Source organism: Accipiter gentilis, chromosome 28, assembly GCF_929443795.1.
Source record: "Accipiter gentilis chromosome 28, bAccGen1.1, whole genome shotgun sequence".
In the NCBI taxonomy this organism is placed as follows: Eukaryota; Metazoa; Chordata; class Aves; order Accipitriformes; family Accipitridae; genus Astur; species Astur gentilis.
In genome coordinates this window covers 13388603-13401263 of record NC_064907.1, presented here as the reverse complement: position 1 = coordinate 13401263, position 12661 = coordinate 13388603, and the positions used below count along the sequence as shown (strand labels likewise).

At 35.1% G+C, this 12661-nt stretch overlaps 1 protein-coding gene across 2 annotated transcripts in view; it reads left to right on the top strand.

Moving 5' to 3' along the window:
* The window catches only part of TTC13 (tetratricopeptide repeat domain 13), a 42067-nt gene that overhangs the window by 16029 nt on the left and 13377 nt on the right, over window positions 1-12661 (top strand). For both annotated transcript variants that reach the window (XM_049830893.1, XM_049830892.1), the window contains exons 9-15: window positions 1270-1352; window positions 4676-4817; window positions 6143-6317; window positions 6740-6896; window positions 8026-8156; window positions 8498-8630; window positions 9126-9218. In XM_049830893.1, coding sequence (XP_049686850.1) covers window positions 1270-1352; window positions 4676-4817; window positions 6143-6317; window positions 6740-6896; window positions 8026-8156; window positions 8498-8630; window positions 9126-9218 — 914 coding nt within the window. The remainder of the gene's footprint in view (window positions 1-1269; window positions 1353-4675; window positions 4818-6142; window positions 6318-6739; window positions 6897-8025; window positions 8157-8497; window positions 8631-9125; window positions 9219-12661) is intronic.

Here is a 12661-nt window from a genome sequence, read left to right as displayed (position 1 = left end):
AGAGTGCTTTGAAAAGTGTTTGTATTTGGCACCTCTGCTACTAATGGCTGTATGGTTATATTAAAAATGTAATTTTAAACTCTTCCTCGAATGAGCTAGAAGGTAATCAAGGAGACTGATGATAGAGAGCCCTGCATGTGTGCATGTGTATTTTAGTTGTATGTTGATTCTGAAATGCTCATATCTAAATTGAGGGAACATAGTTGCTCCCTCAGATTCTAAAATCAGCAGGGAAGTAGGTTCTTCCCATGCTTTTTTTTAATGTTTCACCATTTTCTGACTTAAAACCAGGCTTTATGTTTTAGGTGTAGTAATATTGCACCTGTTTCTTGTGAAGTATTTCTTGAGATACTGCTGCCTATCAGTAATGATAGGTGATTATGTTTTTATTTTTGTTCAATAGATATTTTTGTGCATGTTGTAGTGCTCAGAATATATTTGATAGTTTTTTTGAATAAGAATCTCTAAATTGACTGAAGATACTACTTCTTTTCTTAGAGCATTTAATTTCTTGCACTATAGAATTCAAGATACTTTTCAGGCATTCCTTCATAATATAAAGTAGTTGATAATTCCGCCCTTATTTGTAAGTACTGCATTTGCTGATTTATACAGGCCAATCCAGTTTAAAAACCTGAGTTCTTAATCAAATCCTTTGAAGAAGATTTGTTTGAACATATGCATATAATTATTTTTAGCGATTTTATTTTTATTACATTGTATTCCTCACAGTATATGTTATTATATGAAGATGATCACACATCCTCAGGAGTGTTTGCTAACTGCAGTAATCCCTCAGGAGTGTTTGCTAACTGCAGCTAACACAGAGCCCAATAAAACAATGAAAGGCAGAATACAGAGTTGAAGGAGTCTTATGGACTGCAAAAATCAAGATGTGTATTATGAATGAAGAAGGAAGACTGTAAGGAGAGACTGCTTTGCCTTAGGAACCAGGCTGAGCTTTGAAAGCAAGCTCTGAAGAGATTTAATCTCTGAATTCTGTTAAAATGCTAAAATAATTGCTCATTCTCGTAGCATGTTAGACAAAGAACTTCTGCTAAATCTGTCATTACCATAAAGAATGTTGCAATATTTCATTTGTTATATGATGATTATTACTCTATAGATTTTATAATAAATTAATGCCTTGTTTGTTCCTTCCAAAGGTTTTGACGAATAACTGTAATTCCATGGCTACTAACTACTGAGGGTGATAAAATTAAATGAATGCAGTCAGTGACAAATATTTCTCTTGGTGTCTTTCTGTAGGAAGCCATTGAGTCATTCAAAGAAGCTCTAAAGCAGAAAGCAGATTTCATAGATGCGTATAAAAGTTTGGGACAAGCCTACAGGTAATTGCATTCAGAAATAGTTTTAAAGTCTGTTTTCTATCTGATTGTGTTCTTTAAAATGCACTCTTTTTAAGTTTTACAGGTTTGTTACAAAACTGTGGCGAATCATATGTGTATTTGTTAGCTCCTACAGCCAGTATGGCTATTTTAGGATATGTTCAATATAAATAATTTCTAGGTTTGCTTTGTATTTTTAATTCGGTCTCCGGTAGCTCTTTGAGTCTCCCAAACTCAAAGGTTAGGTAAATGGCGGTTTCCAATAAGGTGTGTTTTAGGTATGCTAAATGATTTTTAAATGATGGAAATGTTTAATATGAACTGTTGATTAATATGCTCCTTACTTGCCATCTGAGATTATTGTGCTACTTACACTTATGAAAAACTCATTGCACAGTGCGTATCATTTTATAGAACTGCTAGATCCTGTATCAATTTATCTCTTACCAAAGAGATTTACAATTCTGAGAATTTAGCTAATTTCCTGTTTAAGGTATTTTTAATAGTAATGTAGTTTCTTAGCTATTAATCAAATAATTAAAAAAAAAAAAAGCAATCTCTAGTAAGGCAACTAGTCACTTCTTTCTTTTTTTAAATTTATATTAAAGATAAAATAATTTATAGTTGAATAAAATGTATTACTTTAAAGGTGATCTGCAGATACTTACTAAGGAGACAAGTACATATAGCTTGTATACAACAAGACAAGAACATAAAATAGTCAGTGACTGAATATCTCTGCCCATTGTAGTTCTTTTCCTAATCTGCTGTGTCTTGTCAGCTTTTTATTTCCACTTTTACATTTTTATTTTTGGAAAGCACTGATCTGCAGCATAGATGCTGCTGCAACATAAATGGCTTTTGTGTAGCCAGGATTAAGTTGTGTAGGGTTGGTGTGCAAGCATTACATGATCATGTACTTCTTTTTTTTCTTCAGGCTTTATGTTTCCGTCAGCATACAGAACGTAGAATATTCACTGAAAGCATTGTCAATTAGATTTTTCTTTTTGTTATTTTTTGCTTTGTGGACTTGTGCCTTATTTACTAGTGTCTAAATTCTGAACTCAATGTCAAATCACTAATTTCCTCATGAGTTTTTCTGTGGTACTTGTTATTGTGATGTGTAAGTGCTTTCAAGGTGCTAAATAATAGTAATTTAGCCTGGAAGATGGGCAGTTGTCGTCTTACATTTCCAATAAATGCTTTAACTTTTTTGTTTTGTATTCGGATGTGGGACTGCCTCTCTAGTTGATCAGCTGTTCTGCCCTGTACCCAAGAAACCTTAATCTGTAGGAGTTTTATTTTGAAGGAGAGAAAAAAGCAAGCCTTAAAATAGCTCATTTTGCACTGCATTGTTGTTTTACAAAGCAAAAGTCATTTAATGAGACTATTCATAATCAGCTTAAATTTGTTGCTTTTATTCCCTCTCACTGTCTCCTGCCTCCAAAAGTACTCTGATCCTCAAGAAATTATAGGAGAAGGAATGTACAGAAATCTACCTCTTCTTTTTTTTTAGTTTTTTTCTTTTTTTTTTTTTAAGAACTTAATGTACAAAGCAGAATTACTATTGACTTTTCTAAATGCTCAGCAGTTAGAGAAGGTGAGAAGCTGAATAGAATATTGTTTAACACCTGAGGACAGTGTAATTGGTGACAATTATGAAAAGTCTAAATTACCTTCGCATGAACACTCAGGTCTTAAAACATACACGAAATAATCTCATTTCTCTGGGGCACTGTTAACTTCAGCTGTTAAATTCTTTCTTTCTAAACCCCTGTATTTTAAATTCACTCTTGCTTTCTTCTGCATCAAATAAGTTTGAAATACAGTGCTTAAAAATACCTCTTAAAGAATTCTTTTTCTAGTGGAAGCAGACAATTCTGAGTCTGATTTGTCCTTCTACACAACACGAGTTATAGAATTTTACCTATTAATTCCTGCTTCAAGTCTAGTGACTTTGGTGTTTGTGCATTTATTTGAAACTAAAGAGCTGTGGTTAATCACTGTTCTGTCTAAAAATTCTTTTTGGCAATTGTATTTAAAACTAGTAAATCTTGTATGGTCTTTTCTAGCATTGCTCTTGTTTGGATTAATTTCATCTAGTATAATTTGATGTGTGTCGTGGTTTAACCCCAGCCAGCGACTAAGCACCACGCACCCACTCACTCCTCCTCCATCCCCCTCAGTGGGATGGGGGAGAGAATTGGGGGGGAGGGGAAAGTAAAACTTGTGGGTTGAGATAAAAACAGTTTAATAGAACAGAAAGGAAGAAACTAATAATGATAACAATAATAGAATGGCAACACTAATAAAAGGATGGGAATATACAAAACAAGTGATGCACAATGCAATTGCTCACCGCTCACCAACTGATGCCCAGTTAGTTCCTGAGCAGGGATCGTCCCCGTCCCCCCCCGCCCCTAGTTTATATACTGGACATGACATCCCATGGTATGGAATACCCCTTTGGCCAGTTTGGGTCAGCTGTCCTGGCTGTGTCCCCTCCCAACTCCTTGTGCCCCTCCTGCCTTCTTGCTGGCTGGGCATGAGAAGCTGAAAAATCCTTGACTTAGTCTAAACACTACTGAGCAACAACTGAAAACATCAGTGTGTTATCAACATTCTTCTGGTAGTGAATCCAAGACATAGCACTGTACCAGCTACTAGAAAGAAAATTAACTCTATCCCAGCCAAAACCAGGACAATGTGGAAAGAACTTTATGATCTTAAATTTACGGAATAAAAAAATCTGAAGAAAAATTATGTACTATTTCTTTTTTATTTGTTTCATTATAGTTTCTGTGGCTATTTTTACTAAAAGCTGTCCTGCACATGAAGTAATTCCAGTCAATACATTTTTAGTTAGTTTCAGCTTTCAAACACCATATGCTTTCTTCTTAATCAGCATTTAAGTACTTAGTATATTTTAAAAATGTGTTTATATTTAGAAGTTTAAAAGACCTGTCATAGATAGTGTTTTCCAAGAGTGCTTTCTATGGAAGTTTTGTTTCTTTTAGTTTCTGAAGAAATACCATAGGTATGTATTTTTATGGTTTATGTCCACTGGGGATTGTGAAGATCTGTGGTTGTCTTGGGTTGTATTTCGGAGTACACATTTCTGGGAGTGAAAAACTGTACAGCTGTTCTGTTATTACCACTGAAGAACAGTTGCAGAATTACTGCTTTTGTTAAGGACATTTTCCATTAATACTGTGTTCCTCTTTAATGATATCCCCTTCAGAAGTGTTAAAACAACTTCTGACAAGTAATTTCGTTGTCACTGTTGCCTTCTATATTCTTCACTTTCCACTTTATGGAATGCTTAGAGAACTTGGCAACTTCGATGCTGCTACCGAGAACTTCCAGAAGGCTTTGCTCCTAAATCAAAATCATGTTCAGACATTGCAACTCAAAGGAATGATGCTTTATCATCATGGTAGCTTAGATGAAGCTCTGAAGAATTTTAAGGTAAGCAGGCCCTAAGTAAATACAAAATTAAAATGTTTTAACAAGGACTAATATTCAACAAGTGTAATAAAATGGACAAATGTCAAAGGTTTTCATTCTGAGTATGTGTGTGCATTTGGACTAAAATTATTTTTTTGTGAAGTCTGTGTTATATATAAAACCTTACAGTTTTTAATTAAAAATGGAATTTTGCTAAAACTAAGATACTTCCTCTAACTGTTTTTAGGAATTTGTACAACCAAGCTCTGGTCGAAATGTTTTATCTGTTTTTTAAACTGGTAATTGTGTTCTTGTTAGTATTTTATTTTGGGTTGAAACCTAAAGTTTTTTTCATATCTGATGGAAGAAGGAATGTAGTCGTCTTTGTAATTTTAAGCTTAAAATAAGCATGCAAAGTTCCAATATTTATCTGTTTTTTCTGAGGTATTGTCTTTGTTTTGAAAGACTCAGAGTATGTTGTAATTCATTGAGCTTGTAAAAATGTGCATGTTTCCATAGGTAAACAAAATCTTGTGCCTCTCCGCTGGCATTAAATAATGGCCTCATTTTGTAGACAGAACAATAAAGGCATGTGTTAATCATATGTCCACATGCTTAAAACGAGGAATGAAATAAGATGTGGAAACAATTACATCCCTTTGTGAATGAGTGTGTGCTTATCCCAAGGAGAACACTTCATGTGCATTATTACATATTCACCTTCTATAACACAATTTGTAGATACTTGTGTAATTGAAAAGATATTTCAACTTTTAAGATGGAGATGCTCTTCTGATTACATGTAACAACTAGAAGAACCAGAGCATTAAATTTCAATGAGAAATATGAATTTGCTATGTATTTAACCTATAGTAAATAATTGACTAACATAATGAAGTGTACTAGTGCATGAACTAGCAAAGGTAGGGGTGGAAGAAATGGCACAATACATACGTTGAACTAGCTAAAAATGACTTGTTACTAATATTGTCAGCAGTGTGTTTTGTCTAATTTCATTCAACTAATGTTGAAACTTCTGTAGTGCCAATATCATTAGAGCAAACATTATCTATTTTCATAACAGTTAAAGTGTGATCAAAAGCATATTTGCAATGGCAGTTCCTTTTTTTTTCCCTTTCTCTCCCTTTAATGAAGGTGAAAATATTTTTTTCTTACGTTTGCTAGCAATTTAAGTGCTCTGCATCATTTGAAAGAAAACTGTGGAAGTGGATCTTAATAATCAGTAAATCTTTTCATGCAGGTCTTCCAACCGAACAGGTTAGTTTATTTGAAGATACTCATTCTCTCTCTTGATTTCTGGGTGCTTTGTTTCTTTAATCTCCTAGAGATGTCTACAGCTAGAACCATATAATGAAGTATGCCAGTACATGAAAGGTCTCAGCCATGTTGCAATGGGACAGTTTTATGAAGGCATAAAAGCTCAGACTAAAGTTATGTTAAATGATCCACTACCAGGTCAGAAGGCCAGCCCAGAATATCTGAAAGTGAAATACCTTCGAGGTAAGTTGGAATTGTTTGTCTTTTTTTTTTTTTTTTTTAATTTACTTAAATCCGTCGAGAATCCTGAAAGTGCAAGCATGCTTGTAGCTGTAGGCATTTTAGAGAAACTATCGTACATTCTCATGAATGCTCTTGAGTACGTCTGTTTAAAAAAATGTACGCTGATTCTTATTTGTTCATACAGTTAAAATCTAGGACCAGAAATCTAGGACCACAATACATTCTGTATAATGGTAAAAAGTTGAAATAGACTTGTTTCTGTCTTGAAATTAGCTAATAGCAAAATTAAATTACCTCAGAGTAATGACTTATTAAAGTCATGATGGATAACTGACAAACATATAATCTGGCTTTTGTTTTTATGTAATTACATAAGTAGACTGATTATGCAAATGGTATTTAATTTTATCTCTTTCCTCCAGAGTATTCTAGATATTTGCATGCACATTTGGATACCCCTCTTACAGAGTATAATATTGATATAGATCTTCCTGGAAATTTCAAGGACCACTGGGCCAAAAATCTTCCTTTTCTTATAGAAAATTATGAAGAACAGCCAGGGTTACAGCCACATATAAAGTGAGTAATTTTATTTTTTTAAAGCCTACTCAAATGTTTTTTTTCAATTTGACTTTTTTAAAGTGCTATTCCGAGGCATTATAACATCATAAATGTTTAATGCTATATGAAAGTGGAATTCCACTAAGTGTGTAAATGCTTTTCAAAATCCTAGGGTTTGGAGTTGGTTTAGCCCATAAACGAGGAAGAATGAAACTTAGGATGACTTTCTTCACTTCTGTCTTCACATAATAATATTCACATAATGTTGTTTCATATTCTGTGGCCTTACTGATTAACTATTCTATTTCTTTTTTTCGTGCAATTAATGTTAAGGAGTTAAGCTTGAGGTGCTCAGTGTAGCGTTATGTAGCACCCTTTTTACAGTTTCTTGTTGTGTGTTAAGTTTTCATTTTTTATAGGTGTAATTTCCTAGATAATTAATAGATTTTTTTTTTAATGGCAGCTGGGTTTCACTGGGAAAAAAATCTTCTCTGGAGTAATTTAGATAACCAGTATTTTAGGAGGCGGGTGATTTTAATCAACAAAGCAGGGGGTTTATTGGAATAGGCTTCAAAAATATATAGCTAAAGGAAAGAGCAATTTCTCCGGCTGTATACTACTTTCTAGATGTATTTTCATGTATTCACTTTGCCTATGTGAAAAAATGCTGAATTAAAAACGGATGGCTTTTGTGTATATGAATAAAATCCGCCTCTTTAGCACAAGAAGCTTTTACAGAATTAAGGGAGAAGTTACAGAATAAGGCTTCAGGTTTCTATACATATTCTTTTCTTTCTTAGTGTTAAAGTTCCTCAGGGCTGAGTGTAACATTGAAGGATAATGCATTATCTGTGAACTTTATTTGGTATCATTACGAGCAAGTCTGAAGGTGAAATACTGGTTGTGACAGTAATAAGATCAGCCACTGAATTCCGTAAGACCAGGATTTCATTTTAGATATTGGGTGTAACTGCCATGTACTGTGTATGTTCAGTCGGTTGGGAAGAGGAATGATTGTTGTTTATGCTTCTTTTAAGTATTTCTCACACAAATGGTATTGATTATCAGACAAACAAATCTGTGTTTTACAACTTTCAGGACTTTTGTTGCCAAGTTATGTCTGATGCATGTTTTTCTCCTCTGTAAGAGATGTGTTATTTCAGAATTTTGAAACCTATAAGCCTGATGTGCAAGAACTCATATGTGTAGCTGATCATCTGGGTTCCATGATGCAGTATGAGACGCCAGGATTTCTTCCAAATAAAAGAATACATAGAGGTATAGTGAAAATGCTCTGTAAAGTTGAGTGGGAGAAAAAAATCAAGGTGGTGATAATTTAATGCTATACCTTTGCTATCTGCAAGTTAGTTTTATGCTCTGTTCCTCTGAAATCAGATAAGTTTAAAATTAAAATAATCATTATGTCAGCAGTTTCTCAACCTAATTGGGGACTGGAAATCATGTTCTCCCAGATTTTATTGATGTTGGCATTTCTTTTCCTGTAAATACATCCCTTTCCTGCTTCAGTTTTCCTGTCTGTACAAAAAACGAGTGTTTGGTTCTAACTGGCTTTTGGTTTTGTTGTTGTTTGTCCTTCTATCCTCCTCTCCCACCCCCAGCAATGGGACTGGCCACTCTAGAAGTAATGCAAGCTGTGCAGCGGACTTGGGCAAACTCAAAAGTTCGGATGAATGGGAAAACCAGACTGATGCAGTGGAGAGATATGTTCGATATTGCTGTGAAGTGGCGAAGGTAATGGTAAAAGAAGAGAGAGAACAAGCCTTATGTTGGTTATAATAACAGTGCATTCTTCAGTTAACCAAAGGGCTGAAGTCACAGAGGAGAAAATGAACAGTTGCCGCCGCACTGTAACTATAAAGTGTTCTGATAAAAGAGAAGGATGGTTTAGGTACAAGGAGTGCGCTTCTGAAAATACTCCGTTTTTCTTCTTTTTTACAAGAGGTGAAGAGTTGGGAATAGCATTTTCTGGTTGAGGCAAAGCTGTGAAAGACCACAGGATGCATTGCAGCTTAGGCTAACAAAAACTAAGAAACTTCAGTAACATAAAACTCTTATGAGTTGATTTTTTTCTTACGAAAACCGTACATGCGTTTCAATAAAAAGTTCTTTTTGCGATCTATGAATTCTAGCTTTTGCCTAAAAATTATTCTGTGTGTGAACAAAGCTCATTTAAAATATTACCTGGAGTGAAACGTGTGCCAATTTTAATGTCCTTTGTCTTTGTAGGATAGCTGACCCTGACCAGCCTGTGCTTTGGTTGGACCAAATGCCTGCCCGAAGCCTTAGCAGAGGCTTCAATAATCACATTAACTTAATCAGGTATGAGAGTTTTACCCAACAGCCTTCCCCCACATACTAAAGGATTGTACCAAAACTTACCAGCTGTTCATGAAACAGCATATTACAGTATTGAATATATATGTGCTTATTGTTTTGTATTTTGTATTTTCTAATGGAACATTTGGGTTTTGTTTACCTCACATTTTCCCTGATGACATTTCTTCTTTTTACTGAATTTTAGTTGTAGAACTGAGTCATAGCGAGATCTAACTAGGATCCAGAAGATGCATATTTTTATGTGCTGTTTTTAATTCCCAAATAATCTAATTTTTACATTTAACGTAAAGTTCATCACAGTTATAATTTTTGCAAACACTGCTTCTCAAAGATAGTGGCAGCAGTAATGAAACAATGCTGTTCTATTGGCTGTAATACCAATTTACAATAGAGAGGAAAACCAGTTCTTTTAGTTGTTTTCAGAGCAGGCCAAAGTAAGGCAAAAATGACAAAATAAGTAACCTGTGAAAGGTAACAGTTGCACTTTCAAACAAAGGTAAAATTTAAGAGATTCAACCACTGTTGTACGTTCCATCTTCTCCCATGCTGCAAGACTCAGTATTGTAGTCATGTCAGTGCTACCTTCCATGAAGTGGTAGAAGTGTGAGACTCAATGTGGCAACATCACTGTCAATCACAGGAGCAGAGTGTGTTTGTGTAGGTAAATATCTAGCCAGGTTTCATCTTATTTCCTTCCCCCACCCCCACCATGGGAAGTATTGAATCTTTGATCTCATCATTCTGCTTTTGTATCTACTGCTTTCTTTTTTGAGAAGCCATGTGGAAAAAGGAGGGTAAGGGAGGCAAAGCCTTCTCAAGAATTATTTCAGGCAGAGAAAACCACTGATATTCCAATGTACACATACAGAGGCTAACAAGAATTTGTCGACGTTCTTCCTTCCACTTGATGGAATGGACCCTAGCAGCCTCCCCTTTACTTTAGGGAGTGGTTACAATGTAGAGTTAAACTCCACTGCAGATCAGTAGTTGCCTTGCAGGATGTGCTGCTGCTTGAACAGTCTTGTGCTCAGGCTTCTTTCTTCCCTCAAGCCAAGTGTTACATTTGGGCTTCAGGCTCTGTCCATCTTTGCCACTGCTGCATTTCTCTCTTCTCACACATACGATGCAGCAGAAACCACAACCATCTGTACTTTGAGACAAGGATGCGTTCCGTATTTCATCTGTTTCTTCCTGGTTTTATTTTAAATGGGAGAGTAAAAGCTTCATTTCTAGGTGACCTGTGCTCGCAGAAGGGGATTCATGTAACAACACTTGATTACCATGCTGAAAATAACATTGAACATTTAATCTGGGGAAATGTGTCCCTGCACTGGATGCCTGTGTCAGCAACTCTTTTTTACTGGCCAAAGTACTTCACTTGTCTTTCTCATTAGAGAATGTTAGCAAAACTCATGATTTACTGTTCCAGCTGTTTTGGTGATTTCATAGTAATCTAAAATGAGCTTCATGAACATTCAGAATGGTAGGCCCACAGTGAATCTAATTCTAACCTTTTGGTTTTGGCTTAGCCTTGGCTTTTGGAGATCTCATCAGCATTTTGGTCATGCTTTTTTGATAGCTAGGTAGTGGTTCTCTGAAAATTATTGATTTGGTGCTTGTTTGGAAGGAACAATAGATTCAAAGCAGCCTAAACACCCCCTGCCTTAGGAGTTGATCATACTTTAGTGCTGGATGGTGATTGCATCCCTTTTGATTCTGGAAACCCGTCCTTGTTTGATCATTCTGCATCCCAAGTCATAGCTGTTTCATAGGTCAGCTTTCCGTAGTGATTTGTTTCTGCTATTGGATTCCCTCCTGATGATTGCACATGAGGTGAGGGATAAAAGAAATAATGTATTAAGCGGTAATAGGTTTTTTAAAATATATTTTATTTTACTTTTGAAGCATGTTCTAGTCCATTATGATTTCTAAGTGACAGGTACTCTTAATGGATTATACAGATCTATATAATCTCTTTTTTGCATTACTCAACTGTAAAATGGCTGCTTATTGAAGATATTAATAGGCTACAGAGCTAACACCTTTTTGTTGATAATTGAGATCAATTTATGTTTTTTTGACATTTTCAGGAAGACATACATTGCTTTATATTTGATTTATGATTTGAAAGTTATTGTCATAACTGTATGACTAAGGCTGAATTCTTCCAATAGCATGGCTACCTGAAAACCAAGTGTAACAGTAGATTTAGGCTGACAAATGGCAGCCTTCATGGTTATTAAATATACAAAGATACAAGCTGTTCAGTCAAATAAGAAGTGTAACAATAGTAGTTGGGTGTTCTTTTAGTATTCATAACAGATCTAATCATGATGAGCTCAAAATATCTCTAGATTTTTTTTGGTCTAAATTGTACACCAGTAATTTCTGTGTGCAAAAATACTTGGGTTAGATATCTGTTAACATAACCTTTTTCTTTACTTAGAATTCTTTGCATTTAAAGTCCATTATTGTTCAGTGATTCCTGTCAAATGAGTCTTTGCATAGAGGCACTAGCATTCAGTGATTGCTGAATGAAAGATTGTTTTCCAGAGTGGCAAAATGTTTGGAGAGTGTCAGAAAACAAAAACTTTGTTTTAAATCAATTTGGGGACCTTTTGTTAAAGGTGTGTAAGAAACATCTTGCCCTTCACAATGTTTGATAGGCTTCCAGATCTTAGCATTCTCCAGATGAAAGTATATTGGCTGTCACTACTACTTCATGGGTCTATAGACAAGTGTGACTTCAGCTTTTCTCCTTTCTGCCTTAAATGATCAAAGCTACCACGTTTCATTTAAAGTAGAGAAAATGTTTTTGAAAGCTTAAGTTATTTTCATCGGCAAAACAAGGATTTGGGATCAGCTAAACATTAATTATATACTCAATATTCTTATTTAAAAAAAAAATGAAGGCACTGTCTGGAACACTACTAGTTTTGAATTCTTGGTGTTAGTGTTTATTAAACAAGGCGAAAGAGTGGGAATAAACACAAAGCACTTCTGACCACCCACCAAGTCTTTTCTTGGTACTACTGCTTCTAGATTGCCTTACGGAATGATAGGTCTGGTTTGCATGTATTTTCCAAGACACCACTAAGGGAGAATCCAGTTCCTTATACTGACATGCTTCTGCCTGTTGTACACGTATGTTTTTTAATACAGATGGAAAATGATGGGACGTACAACAAGGGCAAATTATGTATATAGATTGTCTTCATCCTTCTGCTTTCCCTACCTCCCTTTCCTATGTGCAGATATGTATATGTGTTCTAATTCAGTTTTTAAAGACTGATTCTGCCATTATTCTGAGGCTAGGCCTACTAAAGTGTGAGACCATTGAATGAGACATTAGACAGGGACTTAAGCTGCCAAAAATCACTTAGAGTGGGGGAAAAAAAGTTAGGTGTACACACCTTCCTGTGATT